The 15,524-nt window shown below is 35.3% G+C and overlaps 2 protein-coding genes across 5 annotated transcripts; both read left to right on the forward strand.

Moving 5' to 3' along the window:
- The first annotated feature begins 43 nt into the window (after positions 1–43).
- Positions 44–3,239, forward strand: LOC126848143 (molybdenum cofactor biosynthesis protein 1). Of its 3 annotated transcripts, none has more exons than XM_050588773.1 (8): positions 44–621; positions 743–860; positions 936–1,103; positions 1,197–1,423; positions 1,523–1,747; positions 1,830–2,064; positions 2,189–2,239; positions 2,402–3,238. In XM_050588773.1, exons 1-8 carry the CDS (start codon positions 532–534, stop codon positions 3,013–3,015), a joined length of 1,728 nt encoding a protein of 575 aa, XP_050444730.1. In that variant the 5' UTR covers positions 44–531; the 3' UTR covers positions 3,016–3,238. The 3 variants fall into 3 exon arrangements, 2 of the variants coding, with proteins under 2 accessions (XP_050444730.1, XP_050444732.1); XR_007687212.1 differs by having other exon boundaries at positions 45–621; positions 2,189–2,325; positions 2,402–2,544; XM_050588775.1 differs by lacking the exon at positions 2,189–2,239 and having other exon boundaries at positions 2,402–3,239.
- A 1,191-nt stretch (positions 3,240–4,430) lies between these two features.
- Positions 4,431–10,226, forward strand: LOC126848170 (inactive tyrosine-protein kinase 7-like). Of its 2 annotated transcripts, XM_050588830.1 has the most exons (6): positions 4,431–5,281; positions 6,580–6,740; positions 7,471–7,681; positions 8,000–8,150; positions 8,646–8,794; positions 9,774–10,226. In XM_050588830.1, exons 1-6 carry the CDS (start codon positions 5,194–5,196, stop codon positions 9,872–9,874), a joined length of 861 nt encoding a protein of 286 aa, XP_050444787.1. In that variant the 5' UTR covers positions 4,431–5,193; the 3' UTR covers positions 9,875–10,226. The 2 variants fall into 2 exon arrangements, with proteins under 2 accessions (XP_050444787.1, XP_050444786.1); XM_050588829.1 differs by having other exon boundaries at positions 8,646–10,226.
- Positions 10,227–15,524: the final 5,298 nt, after the last annotated feature.

The raw sequence follows: 15,524 nt of genomic DNA on the forward strand, positions 1-15,524 counted from the left end.
GGTTTCTCTGCTATTATAAATATGAATTGGGCGATACACGTGCTACAGTGACAGGTGACGGACTGTATGCATGTGCAGGCATGACAGATGATTGATTGGAATTAATGAAAGAATGATTGATATCGGTCATATCAGCTGATATCACTTGATATTCATCATGAAGCACAATTGAAATTATGATATAGAAAAAAAAGCAAAAAATGAACGATTATTTCGAATCGTTCAGAGCACGTGATTTAACAACTCTATCAGATGATGACATATTGGATAGACATGACAGTGCACCTTTCTATAAGAAAAACATTGAGATATCATGACATAGGAAATTATATAATTGTTTTTTGCTGAAAGGATGCATAATAATACATAAAAGGATACGTAATATACGAATCATTTATCGAATATACGATTATTTATTATATACGATTATTATCATCAAGTAACATAACAGGATTAGGGGATTTTAAGGATTTTCCTGTTGTTTCTTTTTTTCTTCTTTCCCAATACATATTTTTAGTGTATATTATATAAATGTTTCGAAAGTCCAATTTCGTCAAGCGACTTTATGGTGCTGCAAATGCATCGACAGAGATTGCTGCAGTTGCAGAGACCTCGACTCGAGTAAGTATGCATATGCCAGAGAGTATAGTCTCTATTTTTCTTTAGCACTTAAAGTTTTTATGTGCAAGTCATAAAATATAATCATAGTTCAAGGTAATATTAACTTGCTTGCTTATTACAGTTGCAGCTGCTTAGAACGAGATTGCAAAAGGATCAGCAACATGGAATACTTACAGATACATTTGGGCGTAAACATACATATCTCCGGATATCCGTCACAGAGCGTTGCAATCTTCGCTGTGAGTTTTTTTATAAATTATACATATTTCAAGAAGTTGCACATAATTTTCTTTATGTTATCAATGAAATTATAGGTACATATTGTATGCCTGCGGAAGGCGTCAAATTGACCAAGAAAGAAAATATTTTGAAAACAGACGAGATAATACAGATAGCTGATCTTTTTGTCAAGGAAGGAATACGAAAAATACGTTTGACTGGTGGTGAGCCTACAGTGCGTAAGGATATTGTTGACATTGTTGGTAAAGTATTTCTCAATATTAATTTTACATTAATGGTATGAGATGTTACTGCAATATTTTCAAGATTTGTTTATTTATAATTTTATGCATTAGGGCAACTCAAGCAATTGGTAGATTTAGAACAGATTGCAATCACAACTAATGGGTTGACATTGACTCGTCAGCTGCCAGCTCTCCAAAGAGCAGGATTGGATGCATTGAATATATCATTGGATACTCTTAAAGAGGAACGTTTCGAGATATTTACTCGCAGGAAAGGTTGGATGAGAGTTATGGCTTCTATAGATCTTGCTGTTCAACTTGGTTATAATCCTGTAAAAGTAAGTTATAATAAATTATATAAATTTCTAATATTGTGTAGTTTGTTATATAATGTCTATATAATTGTGATCTACATATTTATAATGTTTGATGACCAGATCAATTGTGTGATAATGCGAGGACGGAACGATGATGAAATAATTGATTTTATCGATTTCACAAAAGAACGACCTATCGATGTACGTTTCATAGAATATATGCCATTTCAAGGAAATGAATGGAATGAAAATAAGATGGTTTCTTTCGACGAGATGAAAAGAATAATCAGAAAAAAATATCCAGATTTCCAAGCTTTGCCAAATCAGCCCAATGATACGTCCAAGGTTTATTTCGTGATACTGAAATTGAATTATATATTCGAGAATATATTGTACACACATAAAATACAAATGTTTTCCTTGCTAGGCTTATCATGTGCCAGGATTTGTAGGACAAGTTGGATTTATTACATCCATGAGCCAACACTTTTGTGATTCGTGTAATCGCTTGAGAATAACAGCAGACGGAAATTTAAAAGTATGTTTATTTGAAGGAAAAGGTGAAGTCTCGCTTAGAGACGCTTTGCGAAATGGAGCTTCGGAAGACGCACTTAAGGATTTGATAAGAAAAGCAGTGTCACGGAAAAAGAAGCAACACGCAGGTATGCGATATGTGTGTGTGTGTGTGTGTGTGTGTCTCCTTTTTCTCGTTTTCTTTTTTATTTCACGTAACCTGTAGCAGTGTCGACAAACCGATTATGTTCATATCTTTGCTGCATGTTTCAGGAATGTTCAATCTTACTCGGATGGAAAATAGGCCAATGATTCTGATCGGAGGTTAATTGATGATTATGCTAATTAACCAATACTAAAAACAACTATATTAAAATACATCGGCTTTGTCGACGTGCACAGATGTTATCGTAAATTTTTAAAATTTTACGTTAGCATAGTTAACGCAATTAAAAATTAACTGTAAAATATATTTACGTTTTACAGATAATCATATGGAGAAATTTTATCACAAAATGCACAAGTACAAAATGTATAACATCGCATCGATGCGATATAAATATTTACCGTATACCCCAATGTACCTTAAAAATAATGCTAATATTAGAATGTATTCATCATTATCGCACATAGATGAGACCGGTAAAGCGAATATGGTAGATGTTGGATTGAAAAGCGATAGTAAACGCGCAGCAATAGCGAGAGGATTCGTCAAGGTTGGTCCTATTATCAGTAATCTGATTGCGGAGAACAATGTGAAGAAAGGCGACGTGTTATCGGTGGCGCAATTGGCCGGTATCATGGCAGCGAAACGTACCTCCGACCTTATCCCTCTGTGTCATCCGCTCGTCTTGTCTTACGTAAACGTACGTCTAAGATTGATCGAGGAATTACACAGTGTGGAAATTATATCAGAAGTCAGATGTGCCGGTAAGACGGGTGTCGAAATGGAAGCTTTAACCGCTGTGAGTATAGCGGCGCTTACAATCTACGACATGTGCAAATATGCAGCTACTCCTGGTACAATGCAAATACATGGTATAGAATTGATATCGAAAACGGGTGGTACAAAGGGTGACTTTGCAATAGATAAAACGTAAACAGTTTATCTTTATCTCATCGAATTCATCAATAGCATGAAGATTCTTTCTGTCGCGTTTCTAAAGTTTTAAATAATATAGAACAGTATGTATACAAAATGTATCAATGTATACAAATGTATACATTGGTACATTTACAATTGGTACATACATACATAATGTTTACAAATACCAAATTGCTCAAAGACGGGAGTATAAAAAAAGGAGTTATTATGAATGTTTAAATTTTAAATTGTTTCGAATATTATTTGATTTTTATAATGTTGTATTTTTATAGTTTATTTTATTGCATAATATTTTACTATATATAACATATAAAATTTTATATATATCTTTTATATAGCTATAATGAAACAATTATAGTATTATATATACATAACAGAATTCTTTTAAATTCAGAATATATATATATATCAGAAGAACGATCAATCTTGCATAATTATTAATTTAAAAATGAATGCATATATTTTATCGGAGAACTATTTTAATATATAATATTTTTATATTTATGCGTGCGTGATTAATGTAAAGACAATGTATTATTCGATTATACAAACACAATATAAAATATCGAAAATTTCAACGGAATATTTATTAATTTTCTTAATTTCTTTTTTCATAATTCATCTTTCATAATTTAAACGAGTTCTCATGTAATGATAGTCAATCCCAATGTAAGTGAGAAAAACCTCAGATTTATACAAAAAGATAGTAAAAATTACGAATGAAACAAGGTGCTTCCACATGTGTTAATCAATGTAGAAATATTTTTACATAAATAGAAAATGTATCTGTGTTAGTTTAAACAAATGTACATATATATATATATATATATATATATATATATATATATATATATTTCTTTAGATTAAAAATAGAGTTAACTGAGAAATTACTGTGACTACGTACAAAATCATAGGTAAAGATAATCATAAGAGTAAAGATTTCATACATATTGTCATATAAAAAATTCGAAAAGAAGTTGAGAGCAAAGTGCAATAATAAGAAATAATACGGTGCTTCCCTATTTTGAAAACTTTTTACCGAAAATGATCTGAGTGCGTGCTGTAACAAGTATTAATATTGTCGCAAAAATGAGGTTCTTTAACAGGGATTATATATCGCTGCTAAAGAAAAACAGATGGTGTGTAAATGGATTTTATCTAAAGTTTTATATATATATATATATATATATATATATATATATTGTAAGTTACACGCATTTGATTAATATTTTTTTTAAATATTATATTTCTTCGAAATATTTTACTGTAATATATCGTTAAAAAAAAAAGGAATTTTTTCTTTTATCCCTTATTTCCTTATTTATGCGCGGAAGGAAATTGCCTCGGAAGAGAAGCAGAATAGCAAATACGCCGTAAACCACTTTATCCGCGGACACTTTACGAAAGGGAATAGAGGAGAAGAGTAAAAGAAGCTCCGGGAAGGTGTATACACACCGATTGCTTCGGTAAATCGCGATAATGTACGACTATTGCGATAGTCGCGCGTGGGATAAACACGTCTCCTCTTCCCGGTTAAGGGAAATCATATCCGATGCCGGAGGACCTTTCGGCGCAATCGCACGTATCCTCGGTGGAATGGGCACGGCGCCACCGTGCCAGGATTTCAGAGAGCTTTTTCGTGTCCCCCGCGAGGAGCAAATTTCAGTGCTTGGCCCGCAACCGTATCGCGTTGCCCCAAACTTTAACTCCTCCGCGCGATCGCTCCCAAGTCGCGTGGATTAATAAAAAGAAAACAATCGATGATATATACGACAGCGATAGCCGTCGGATTAAACTCTGAAGAGATCACTATATTTTCTCTGACATGACAGTATTTTTAATATATCGATAATTTTCGTAATAAAATAACCGAGGAATCGATCGTATAAAAAAAGTGAGAGGACTGGATTAATTATGTTTGTGGTATTTTTTCATAAAAGGAGTGTCAACGACCTTTCGCGGTAATATTTCCGCATGTGAGGAGCGCGAACGAGAATCCGGTGAGGGTGAGGTGACGCGGCATTATGCCAACGATCGGCGTGATCCCGCGGGTGCTTTTCGAAGGACCGCGAATGGAGAGTGATCGTTTGTATCGAACGGTGGTGGGAAGGTCGCTGTCAAACGCAGAGCGGCGCGCGTGAATTAGATTAGAGAAATGAGTGCGAAGTGAAAAATGGTCCCGTTCCACGGCATGGTCCTCCTGCTCCTGGGAATCGGATACCTGTTACACGCCGAACCACTTTACGGCGAACGCGGCATCGGTAAATGTCCTGCGTTTCCGTGAAATCTTGAGAAACGGTCCCGAGACGCTTTTTACATCGCCGGGCTTTATGTGTTATATACGCATGTAATTCTCGTTGTAACTGAAGTAATTTCACTCGCGCGAAACACATTGATATACGAGAGAATGATGTAAATCATTTTTATTATCGAATTTGTTACGTTGTTCAAAAAGATAAAACACAAGAGATCCGAAAAACACCAATCTCAAGTTATTTGTCTAAACAATACGTATTTTAGCTGCATTATCTGCAAAGATGATCATAATTAATTATTGAGATTTACAAAAATTCGACTTTACAAAATTAATTTATTTCCATCAACTTTTTCAATCAAATATAGTTGAAAAAACAAAGATCTCTCTTAAAAATATGAGATATTGATTGATAATCACCAAATTATGTAAAATTTAATTAATTCTGTCTCATTCTATATTCTGGCTGCAGTGATAGAAATGGGATTAATTAATAATTAATAGAAATAAGATAGAAATGAGATTAATTATTAAATAACTATAATTGATGTTAATCGTCATAAAATCGACTATTATATTCTCAGTCTCAATAAATGATATATGTAATTTTCGCAAATAGACATGCAAAATTAAGTAATGAAATAATTAAGAAACATTCTTTACAAACGAAAATCGTGCTCTCGAAAAGAGTAAAGAATAATTAATAACTCCCCTCTCGAGATAAAATATAAATATTATAATTAAAGGATCGAGGAAATTACGATGTAAACGTATTATCGCAGCGATAACAACGCATATCAATTTCTTCGACAAATATATAAAATTACAGTTTTACTTTTCGAAAATATTTCTAGCAATTTCATTATCATATATATATACGACTGTCAACAAAATTAAAAAATTATTTAAAATGTATTTTAGTTATTTAAAATGTATTTATACTATTTTCATCAAGAAAGATTCAATATTTAAACATGTTTTTAACATGCTAAAAACATATCCGAATGAAGTAAATACGTGCAAAACAGATTAATAAACACACGTATATTAAATCTAAAATATTAATTTATTTTAATTGTATAATTTTTATAATAATTATTTAGTTATACCATTAATGTACACGTATACATTTAAAGCTTGCGGCTAATAATATATGTATACTGAAAAATTTGGAGAGAAATTTTATCTTTTTTATTCGAACTGAAAAAAAATCTGTAATTATATCTGTAATAATTCTTTTTCGGTAAGAATATTACCGAGAATAATAATTCAGCGATTTCACAACACGGTTTATCTCTATTTCAGCGTTTTTGCATCTCAACAACGATACATTTGGAAAGGGGGAAAAGTCGCAGCGCGGCACAAAGAAGACTTATTTTTTCAAAGATTCCCCGCAAAAGTTAACGGTGGCCAGAGGTCAGGCCGCAGTGCTATTCTGTCGCATTAAGAATTTGGGAAATAGAACTGTGAGTCTCACACGAACACGCGTATCTCTCCGAGCTTTGTTAATTTCATCGATCTCGAAAGCGGTTTGCGTGCTACAATAACTTAGATGCTCGCGCAACGCGCATTAACCCTTTCGCTGCTGGCAAGTCAAATGTAGCGTGTTCATTAGACATTTATTAGATTCCATAGAGTTTTAGAAATAGGAATTTCTGTATGATATAATATCTGTTGTAACTTTTTTAATAAGAAGACTGATAAAAAAAAAAAAGTATATCAAAGAAGAATGGAGAAGCATCTGCATTTCTTCATCATTTATGACTTGCAGCCGAAAAGTCAGAGAATCGATATTCTTATCTATCTGTTCAAGCTTCTTCTCTAACAATGAGTCACCATTATGATAATTCCGCGCAATCATAAAGACGAGAGTCTGTTTCTCTCGCTCTTAGATTTTTTGCAGACAGAAAGAAAGAGAGAGATCCAGAATATCTCGCATTTTTTTTTCAACATTATAAAATTTGTGGAAATTGATACACGCGCATGAATTCTCTTCTACGAAGTTGTCAATTTACAATTTCTGTGTCTGTATAAATTCTCGTCTTCATCGGGATCGACTTCATTATAATGCGTGGTGAGAAACGAAACGCGCGCGGACGGATTAAATCAGCAGCAGCGAAGGGGTCGACGGCAAACTTTGCCAGCTACTTATACCTTATTCACGGGGAGGGTTTCCCCGTGCGTAATAATCCGCAGGTATCTTGGATCCGAAAGAGGGACCTACACATCTTGACGTCCATGTTCGCGACTTACACGAGCGACGCGAGATTTACGGTAGTCAGCAATCCGGAAACCGACGACTGGAATCTGCGAATAGATTACGTGCAACCGCGGGATGCCGGCATTTACGAGTGTCAGGTTAATACGGAACCGAAGATATATAGAGCCGTGACTCTGAAGGTTTTGGGTAAGTTTCTGCGAGGCGAGGTGGGGCTCGTTCTTCTTCATAAATCGCGCTTAAAGATCTCCCCGAGCGTCTATCGCGCGGCTGTTAGAATCAATTGTGTTTTAACTCTATTCACTGTCCACCGTCGGTTTGCCGACCATTTCATCAACGATCCGTTGAGAGAGCTTTAGCTGAAATAAAGTAGAATCTATCTCTCGGATGGATTCTGAAACGGATAATAATTCGATCTCTCTTGTGCATTTCTCAAGTATAATAAAGCCAATGGCATTGTTTCACAATTTTCCCCTCCTCTCGTCTCGTGATTATTGTTTCTATCAGATATACAGGCGAAGATCACGGGTCCCCAGGAGTTATATATCAAGAAAGGTAGTACAATCAGCCTGACCTGCATCATAGAACTACAGGATCTGCCTCCGAGCAACGTGACTTGGTATCATGCCGGTGCAGTGATCGATTTCGACGGTCCAAGGTACAAACAGATGTCTATTAAACTCCGTGACGCACAATTAGCTGATAGAATCATTGTTCAAATTGTGTATATTGCACGCATTTCGTATACGCAAACACGCATAGTGGAACAAGCAGTCGAATCGAAAATCTAATTAGAGTAATCTGGGGCTGGCTTCGAAATTATCTCTGTCAAGTCACGCAGCTGCAACATCACGAATCGTCTATTTCTATGCTATTTTACGATAATTCGTACAAACAATTCTATTACCCTGCGAAAACTCGTTGCTTCACCGCGACATAGATGCAGACGTAATAGAGTTTAACGCAATCGGCGAAGAAAATCGATTGTAACGAATTGCGATGTGGAACGAGTATTTCGTGAGGCACAGAGTATCTCGAAAAACGAGCGAGATAAAGCGTAGTTTTTTTTATAATCGACACGGATTTTGGTTTGCAAAATTCTCGCAAGTCAGCTTGAATAATGCTCTCACTTATATGCGTATACGTTCGACAGGGGTGGCGTATCGCTGGAGACCGAGAAGGGTAAACGGGGCACCACGAGCAAGCTCTTAATAACGCGCGCTCAATTTAACGATAGCGGTAATTATACATGCGCTTCGAGCAAAGTCACCCCGGCAAGCGTCATGGTGCACGTATTAAACGGTGAGCAAAATATCGCGGCGGTGGCAATATCGGTAGCGGGAGGGTGGCAGGGAGGGAGGGAGGAAGATTTGCGACAGTTAATTTCGAAATTCTCTTTTAGCGAGCGAGCGAAGCGTAACGTCGCGAAATTATTCCCAGAGCACTTTGCAATAAGGAGAATATTTGTTTTACTCAAATCTCCCGCGTCTCTCTCCTCGCTCTCTTAATTGCATTAAAACTCTTGTAAATAATGCCGTCCGCGTGCGTTCAAATATTAAACATCACTTATATACGGATTATTTTGATTCTATCGATACTTTAACAATATAATATCCCGAAGACTTTAATAAAAAAAATGTTTAAAATTTATTTCTTAACTTCTATTGTACATGATGATTTTCTGACAGATGTCAAGGAATATATATATAAATTTTTATCAAGACTTTTTCAAGCATTTTGAGACAATTAAAAATGCGATATTGTGACTCATGTGTGACCAGGAATAGAGCAAAAAGAATGTGTGACCTATAAAAGTTAATTATGTAAAAACTTGGTAGGGTGTGTGAAGCACGATTTATCGTTCAATAATGAACAGGCGACGTTGCGCCATGCGTTCGTTCGCTGCAAGATATATAATGAATATTTACCGCGAACGTATCATTTAGCAACGATAATTGTGTGTACACAAATTATTTAATGATAATTTCAGATGTAGCGTTATATCTATTTGTTTCTCTAATGAATACCATTATTGCATATTCGGAATTTAATAACGAAAGAGATGATGTATCCTCGGGACGATCCGTTTATTTTTGAGGATCCTCAAGCGCAATTCCTTTTATGTTCTACCGTCCCGCTGCCGCACTTTCGTAGAGCCGTTAATAAATTTAATGTTTGTTAGCGAGTACTCGAGAAAAATTGACGAGATTGGGCTTGTAAAGATTCGAAGGAGGGACACAAAAGCGATACGTAAGCCGTCTGGCGTAATTCTCTTTTACAGGGGAACATCCCGCTGCGATGCAACACGGCGGAACTGGCGATGTAAATAGACGACTCGTTCTGCTCGTCCTGATTTTTCTCGTCGATACGATGTTTCGGTGAATCGATCTTGGCGCCACCGATCTCCTGAAAATAAGTTACTCCCGAATTAGCATCTCTTAAGATGCCTTCCTGAAAATGAGAGTAATCAACGAGATAGCGTATAATTTACAGTAAGAGCAAATTTTCTTTTTATTGAACGCAAAGATATCGGTCAAAGTATGTGTTAATGCTAATTTAGGATCATCTACGTATGTTTGTTTGAAAAGCCCAAAGAATTTTCATCCAATCTCTAATGTATGTGAATTGCGAGATTTAATAAACCATCTTAATATTAGATTCTTTGGGTTTCGTCGCTCAAATATCTTTATCCGAAATGTCAGTACGAATGTAATATGTATGTAATATAATAAACTTTTTGGAGTTACACAAACCGTCTTTGTCTCTATATAAATCTTAATCCCTTATTTCTCTTCCATTTAGCACGATCAAGAATTTTTATATAAAAATAGTTAATCACAAATTAATATTAAGTATATAAGTATATCTTGTGGATTCAACAATTATTACATTACATTATTGATGAAATTTGATTCTTTGAAATATTTCCTGACATAGCAGGTTATCAAGTATTTCGTTGTTGTCATATAATATAATAAAATTGCGAGAATATTACAAATATACAGTCCTATAAATCTGCAAACACTAAGAAGCTATCATTTTTTTCGAGATTACAATAAATCGTGATAAATCGCAGTATCTGACGATAGCAGCTTGCAGACCACTAAGATGAATATAAAAATGCACCGCCGAGCGTTCCTAACGTTAAGTGCAGGAATCGAAAAAGCATAATCCGTGAAAGCATGTGCGTGATATGCATTCGCCGCCAAGGTAATCGGTCGCGGGGGGTCAAAGAGTTAACGCGCGTTGCCCCTCTTATCCGACGGTATATTAGAGTCTCGGGATCGCCGCTACCTAGTCCGATAATGGAACGGCAGTTCTCTGGAAACGTCCCAGAGGAACTGCGGATTCTGTCCGGTCTCATTTTATGCAAATCGCGCGCGAGAGCATCAGTTAGGCTCCGCTTCACCGCGAAGCGGAGTCGCCTCATCGCCCGATGAAAATTCATGGCGAACGTAACGGCGATCTCTTCCACTCGCACTGTCGTCGCGGGAAGCAGAACCCTACTTCCTGCACGTTCGTGATATCTTTCCGGAGTAACTCGTGCAAAACTGAGAAAAAAAACATAGATCCTACATCTCTCTCTCTCTTTCTCTCTTTTTCTTGTTTTTCCAAGATCGCTAGTGTATATTTTAACAAAAGTAAGAAAAAAATAAATTATAAAAAAAAATCCCTTCAATCTTATGATCAATTTTAAAAGAATATTGAGATGTAAGAATATTGAGAAGAAAACCAAAAGTTGGTTTTTTTTTGTCGAGAGAATTTCCACAGTATTTTCGATATCTTAAAGTTATCAATTTATTTTACAAGCTGTTAGATATATATATACAAAAAATTGTTACGTATAAGTTTTATAATTATAATAAATTCTTTTAAATAACACGTCTAAATAGCAAAATTTTGTGGAAATAAATATTTTCAAAAAATCTCTGAAAAACATTCTGAACAAATCGGTATATTATTTAGATGAGCGAAAAAGCTCTTTTGCAAGTTTGGAAAGTTCTGCAAACTTCGTTTGCAGATTTTCCGTCCGTGCGGTATGACAATCGGAGGAACGTTGGCGAATGTAGTCTAAGAACGGCGGATTCTATTTCGGCAAAAGTTACGCGAGACGGTGCGAGACATACATTGAGATGATCGAATTTTTGAACGCGCTCGCGTAGTTTCGCTCGCGTGAATATCGCTGTAATGAACGAGTTTACGCCATAATCGCGTGAAGCTTTTGAACGCAAAGCAATTTTCCCGGATATTTCGCGAAAATCCCGGCATGCGATAGTTCCGCAAAAGCCGTGGGAAACTCATTCTCGCGAGCCATCCATGAATCGGTATTGTGACCCCTTTCTCTTTCTCTCTCTCTCTCTCTCTCTCCCGTTCTGGATCGCTGATTTTTATTATACACGTTCTTTGTCACATGTACTTCAAAAATACATAAGGAAGCCGCATGAAAATAAACAAAACGCAATGCAAATGTGTGGCGTAAAAATGTATCAAATTTCGAATTTCCGAATGATGTTATACTTCTCTCGAGAACAGTCAAGGATCCCTTTTGACGTGAGCTCAGGGAAGTTTAATCAATAACAACAATGTTGTTTGACGTTGATCGTGTCCGCAATCCATCGCGATATCGAATCGCATAAGCCATGAGGAGCAAGTTGAATTATTTGCGGAATGCACTATACACGCAAATGCGGCCTTTATTGAGGAGTTTCGCCTGTATTCGAAGCCTTATAAGCGAAAGAACGAATGGCGTATCCAACGAAGCTGTGCGATACAAAGGGATAGGATAACGTGGGTATAAGATACGTTTATAAGCAGCAGGAAGGAAAATCGACACGGGGAGGACGTTCTCTTCTCGCGTCTGGCTCAACAATATATAGGCTCCACATTTCTTCCACATAATAGTTTCCAAACCGTTTCCAATAGCACAATAGATTATTTCAGAAACTGCACTAGAAGAGATTGATATTATATACGCGAAGAACTTAGTTATAAAAATACTTAATGTTCTGAATTAAACAGTCGCGAGAAAGATCGTATCGCGAATTCTATTTTCGCCCGAATATAAAATTTAATTGATCGAAACGAATGCCTAGCTGAAAAACACCATCGATAGAATAATCTTTCAAAATTGTTAAACAATCTATTTCCCCAAAACATTTTTCGATCCTTTATGCGCTTGACGAGAAATTTAATATCTCGAGGAAAGTAAATGTTTGCTTGCATCGGCAAATATCTTTTTATTGGCATCGGTTTTTCGGAAATAGTGATACTCTTCTTGAAAGTCAAATATAGAAAGAGAGAAATATATATATATATATATATATATATATATATATATATATATATATGGCAGAAGAGAGGGAAGAAAAAAGCAGAAGAAAGTTTCGGGGCTGTGCATCCAAGAATTTCGCTAAGAAACTAAACTGGGCGGCTGCTGCTATTAGATGCTTGTACGGCACGAGAGCAGAGTTTTATTGAGTTAGCCAACGAATTTCTGCGACACGTTCGTGAAAGTTAGTCCCGTAACTGCTGATCGTCCGGGAAATTTCGTCGATTGTTTAGCCAATCCTTCGCTTTTATTGAGTTCATTAAAAAAAATCCCAAATAAATTTTCCTTTTTTTCGTCAAAACTCGTTGAACTCGAACAGAATAATTTATAATTGTGTACTTTATATGCTCGAGTAATACAGAACCGCGAAAAAAGTTCAGAGAAAATTACGGTTAATTGAAATCATTGCGGTAATAAAATAAAACGCCGTGAAGTAATAATGACGTCGTTACTTTATAATGGCGATGCGACCGTTATGGTTGTAGTAATGCTTCAATTTATGATAATCTACGGTCATAATAATTATGTCATTAGAATGCAAATCATAAACACAATAACATTAATTATTTTATTATTATATCTGTATTCACGATTAAGACTGTCAATAAAAATCTTTTTTTTTGCGATACGTTGAAATATTGTATATTAAAAAATGTTATTTGTTAGATCGATCACACGAGAGGAAAGATTCTTTCAAATAAATATTTTTTACGCATTGTTCTTGATATGTGTTATCGTGTATGTTAAAGTATAGCTAAATATTACAGCGATTACTAGATCTCTAGCGGGTGTCTTGTTTTCAGCATAGTTGAGCTGAGAGTATATATAGGTAAATTTCCTTCAGTTTGTCAAAGGAAGTAACTTAACGTTCTACCGTTCAAAGCTCAACAAGCTCGAGGGCGTAACTCGTCTTATATATCGATCGCGGTGTTTGCAACAGCACAAGCGTGGGATAAACGCGGTTCGTTTGTGGTGCAGGATCATCTGCGATTGACAAACCGTGTCGATACCCGGACATCGTCGAAGTCGCTTGATATCGATCTCGATCCTTAACGGTTCCATTGAGCCAAAAGCACTTTGAGATAGGCGGACGATGAAACTTACAGGTATCTACACTAAATAATACCGTTCAAAATCTTGTTATCGCTATATAAAGTGATGAAATAAGCTTTTCTTCAAAATATAAATACGATAATATTTGGTTTCTATTATCAAATACGTTTCTTTTTTATTATGAATAAATTAAAGCAGTTTTGCAATTTATCAGCATTCACAATCATTCACTATTTAATCAAATTTTAATATTCTTCTTCATGAAATTGATATTAAATATTAAAAAATAAAGGATTTAAAAAATTGAACACTACATTTATCCACAGTTCAAAAAAGAACATCTGAAGAAATTTATCATAATCCCACTTGAACGTAAAATATATGTATATTAGGATGGTTCCTGTAGCAAAATAGTTTAACGCGGGAAATTATTTGTTAAAAATTATTCGCGAACTTCAAATAGAAATTGCAATAATTTCTTCTTTTCAATGCAAAATTTTTTTAATGAAAACTCTTTGTTTCGCGCTGTCATTTGCGGTAACTTCTCACCCTCGAGAACAATTCATTTATGTCACTTGAAACTGGAGGCTACTTAATATGAATAAACATTAGAATAAAGGCTCTTCGGAATCGATATCAAAGAACAGATCGTAACGCGCTTTGATGCAAATATTTAGCATGAAAGTGGCAATAGGTACTAGAAGTAAATGCTCGATTACATGAGATGCATTTTGTAAAATTATTTATTAGCATAATAATTTGACGAGAAAAACACATCTGTTGCAGAGTGAATGACACCAAGAGATGATCTCTCAGAGATTTAAAATTTGATCGATCGCCAAAAGTAAAGTATATTTTCGCGAAAATAATTATTCACATTGGTGCATCTAATGCATTTCCGATGTTGCCAATTTTTTCCTTCTTAATGTAATATTTCTTATTGATTTAATATTGTAAAATGCATAAAAGTGGTGCTAGAAATATTCAATTTAATCGAAGGAGCTGAGAAATTTATGCGAAAAAACTTCTTTTACATGTTTTTTTTTTTTGCGGAGCGTTATATCGAGCATTAGTATCGTCAAAGAATCTAAAATGTTTCTTATTTCCGGTCCAAAAGAAAAACGCTGTCGAAGCTTTCCATGATTGGTTTCAATGGGACCGGTATACTCTTTCACAGACGTGGGGATCCCGACTTAAGGTACGTTCTGCATTCAGCGCGGCGGAATAAATTGGATGGATGCAAATAAATTGAGTGAGCGCGGAAAATGAACAAGTTTTAATACAGGTGAATCTCTCTCGATGCGCTTGGAGAATCGTCTCGCTCACTCTTGAAATGAGATGGCCGGAAAAAAAAATTATAGAGGGCAGATAACAATTTCGCGTCATAATTTCGAAGAGGCTCCGCCCCTGAAATTTTGTTTGGCAAAGATAAAATTTTACGCTACGTAGGATTTTGTAAAATTTCATTTTAGTTTAATAAAACTTATTTATACATTTGAATGACTATATTATATATCTCTCAACTACATGCATATCTTATAATTTGATATAATTTATATTTGACGCTTTTTCTCATCTATTCGTGATTAGATTGTTGATTTATTACATCTCGTTCCATCTACTTTAAGTTCTATCCTTGTTGATAACATT

This window comes from Cataglyphis hispanica, chromosome 3 (genome assembly GCF_021464435.1).
Source record: "Cataglyphis hispanica isolate Lineage 1 chromosome 3, ULB_Chis1_1.0, whole genome shotgun sequence".
Classification (NCBI taxonomy): Eukaryota; Metazoa; Arthropoda; class Insecta; order Hymenoptera; family Formicidae; genus Cataglyphis; species Cataglyphis hispanica.

Coding starts and splice junctions, on each gene's coding strand:
- LOC126848170 (XM_050588829.1), top strand. CDS start 5,194: ATGGTCCCGTTCCACGGCATGGTCCTCCTGCTCCTGGGAATCGGATAC. Junction 7,682..7,999: donor CGTGACTCTGAAGGTTTTGG/GTAAGTTTCTGC, acceptor TGTTTCTATCAG/ATATACAGGCGAAGATCACG. Junction 8,151..8,645: donor ATCGATTTCGACGGTCCAAG/GTACAAACAGAT, acceptor TACGTTCGACAG/GGGTGGCGTATCGCTGGAGA.
- LOC126848143 (XM_050588773.1), top strand. CDS start 532: ATGTTTCGAAAGTCCAATTTCGTCAAGCGACTTTATGGTGCTGCAAAT. Junction 1,748..1,829: donor AGCCCAATGATACGTCCAAG/GTTTATTTCGTG, acceptor TTTCCTTGCTAG/GCTTATCATGTGCCAGGATT. Junction 2,065..2,188: donor GAAAAAGAAGCAACACGCAG/GTATGCGATATG, acceptor TGCATGTTTCAG/GAATGTTCAATCTTACTCGG.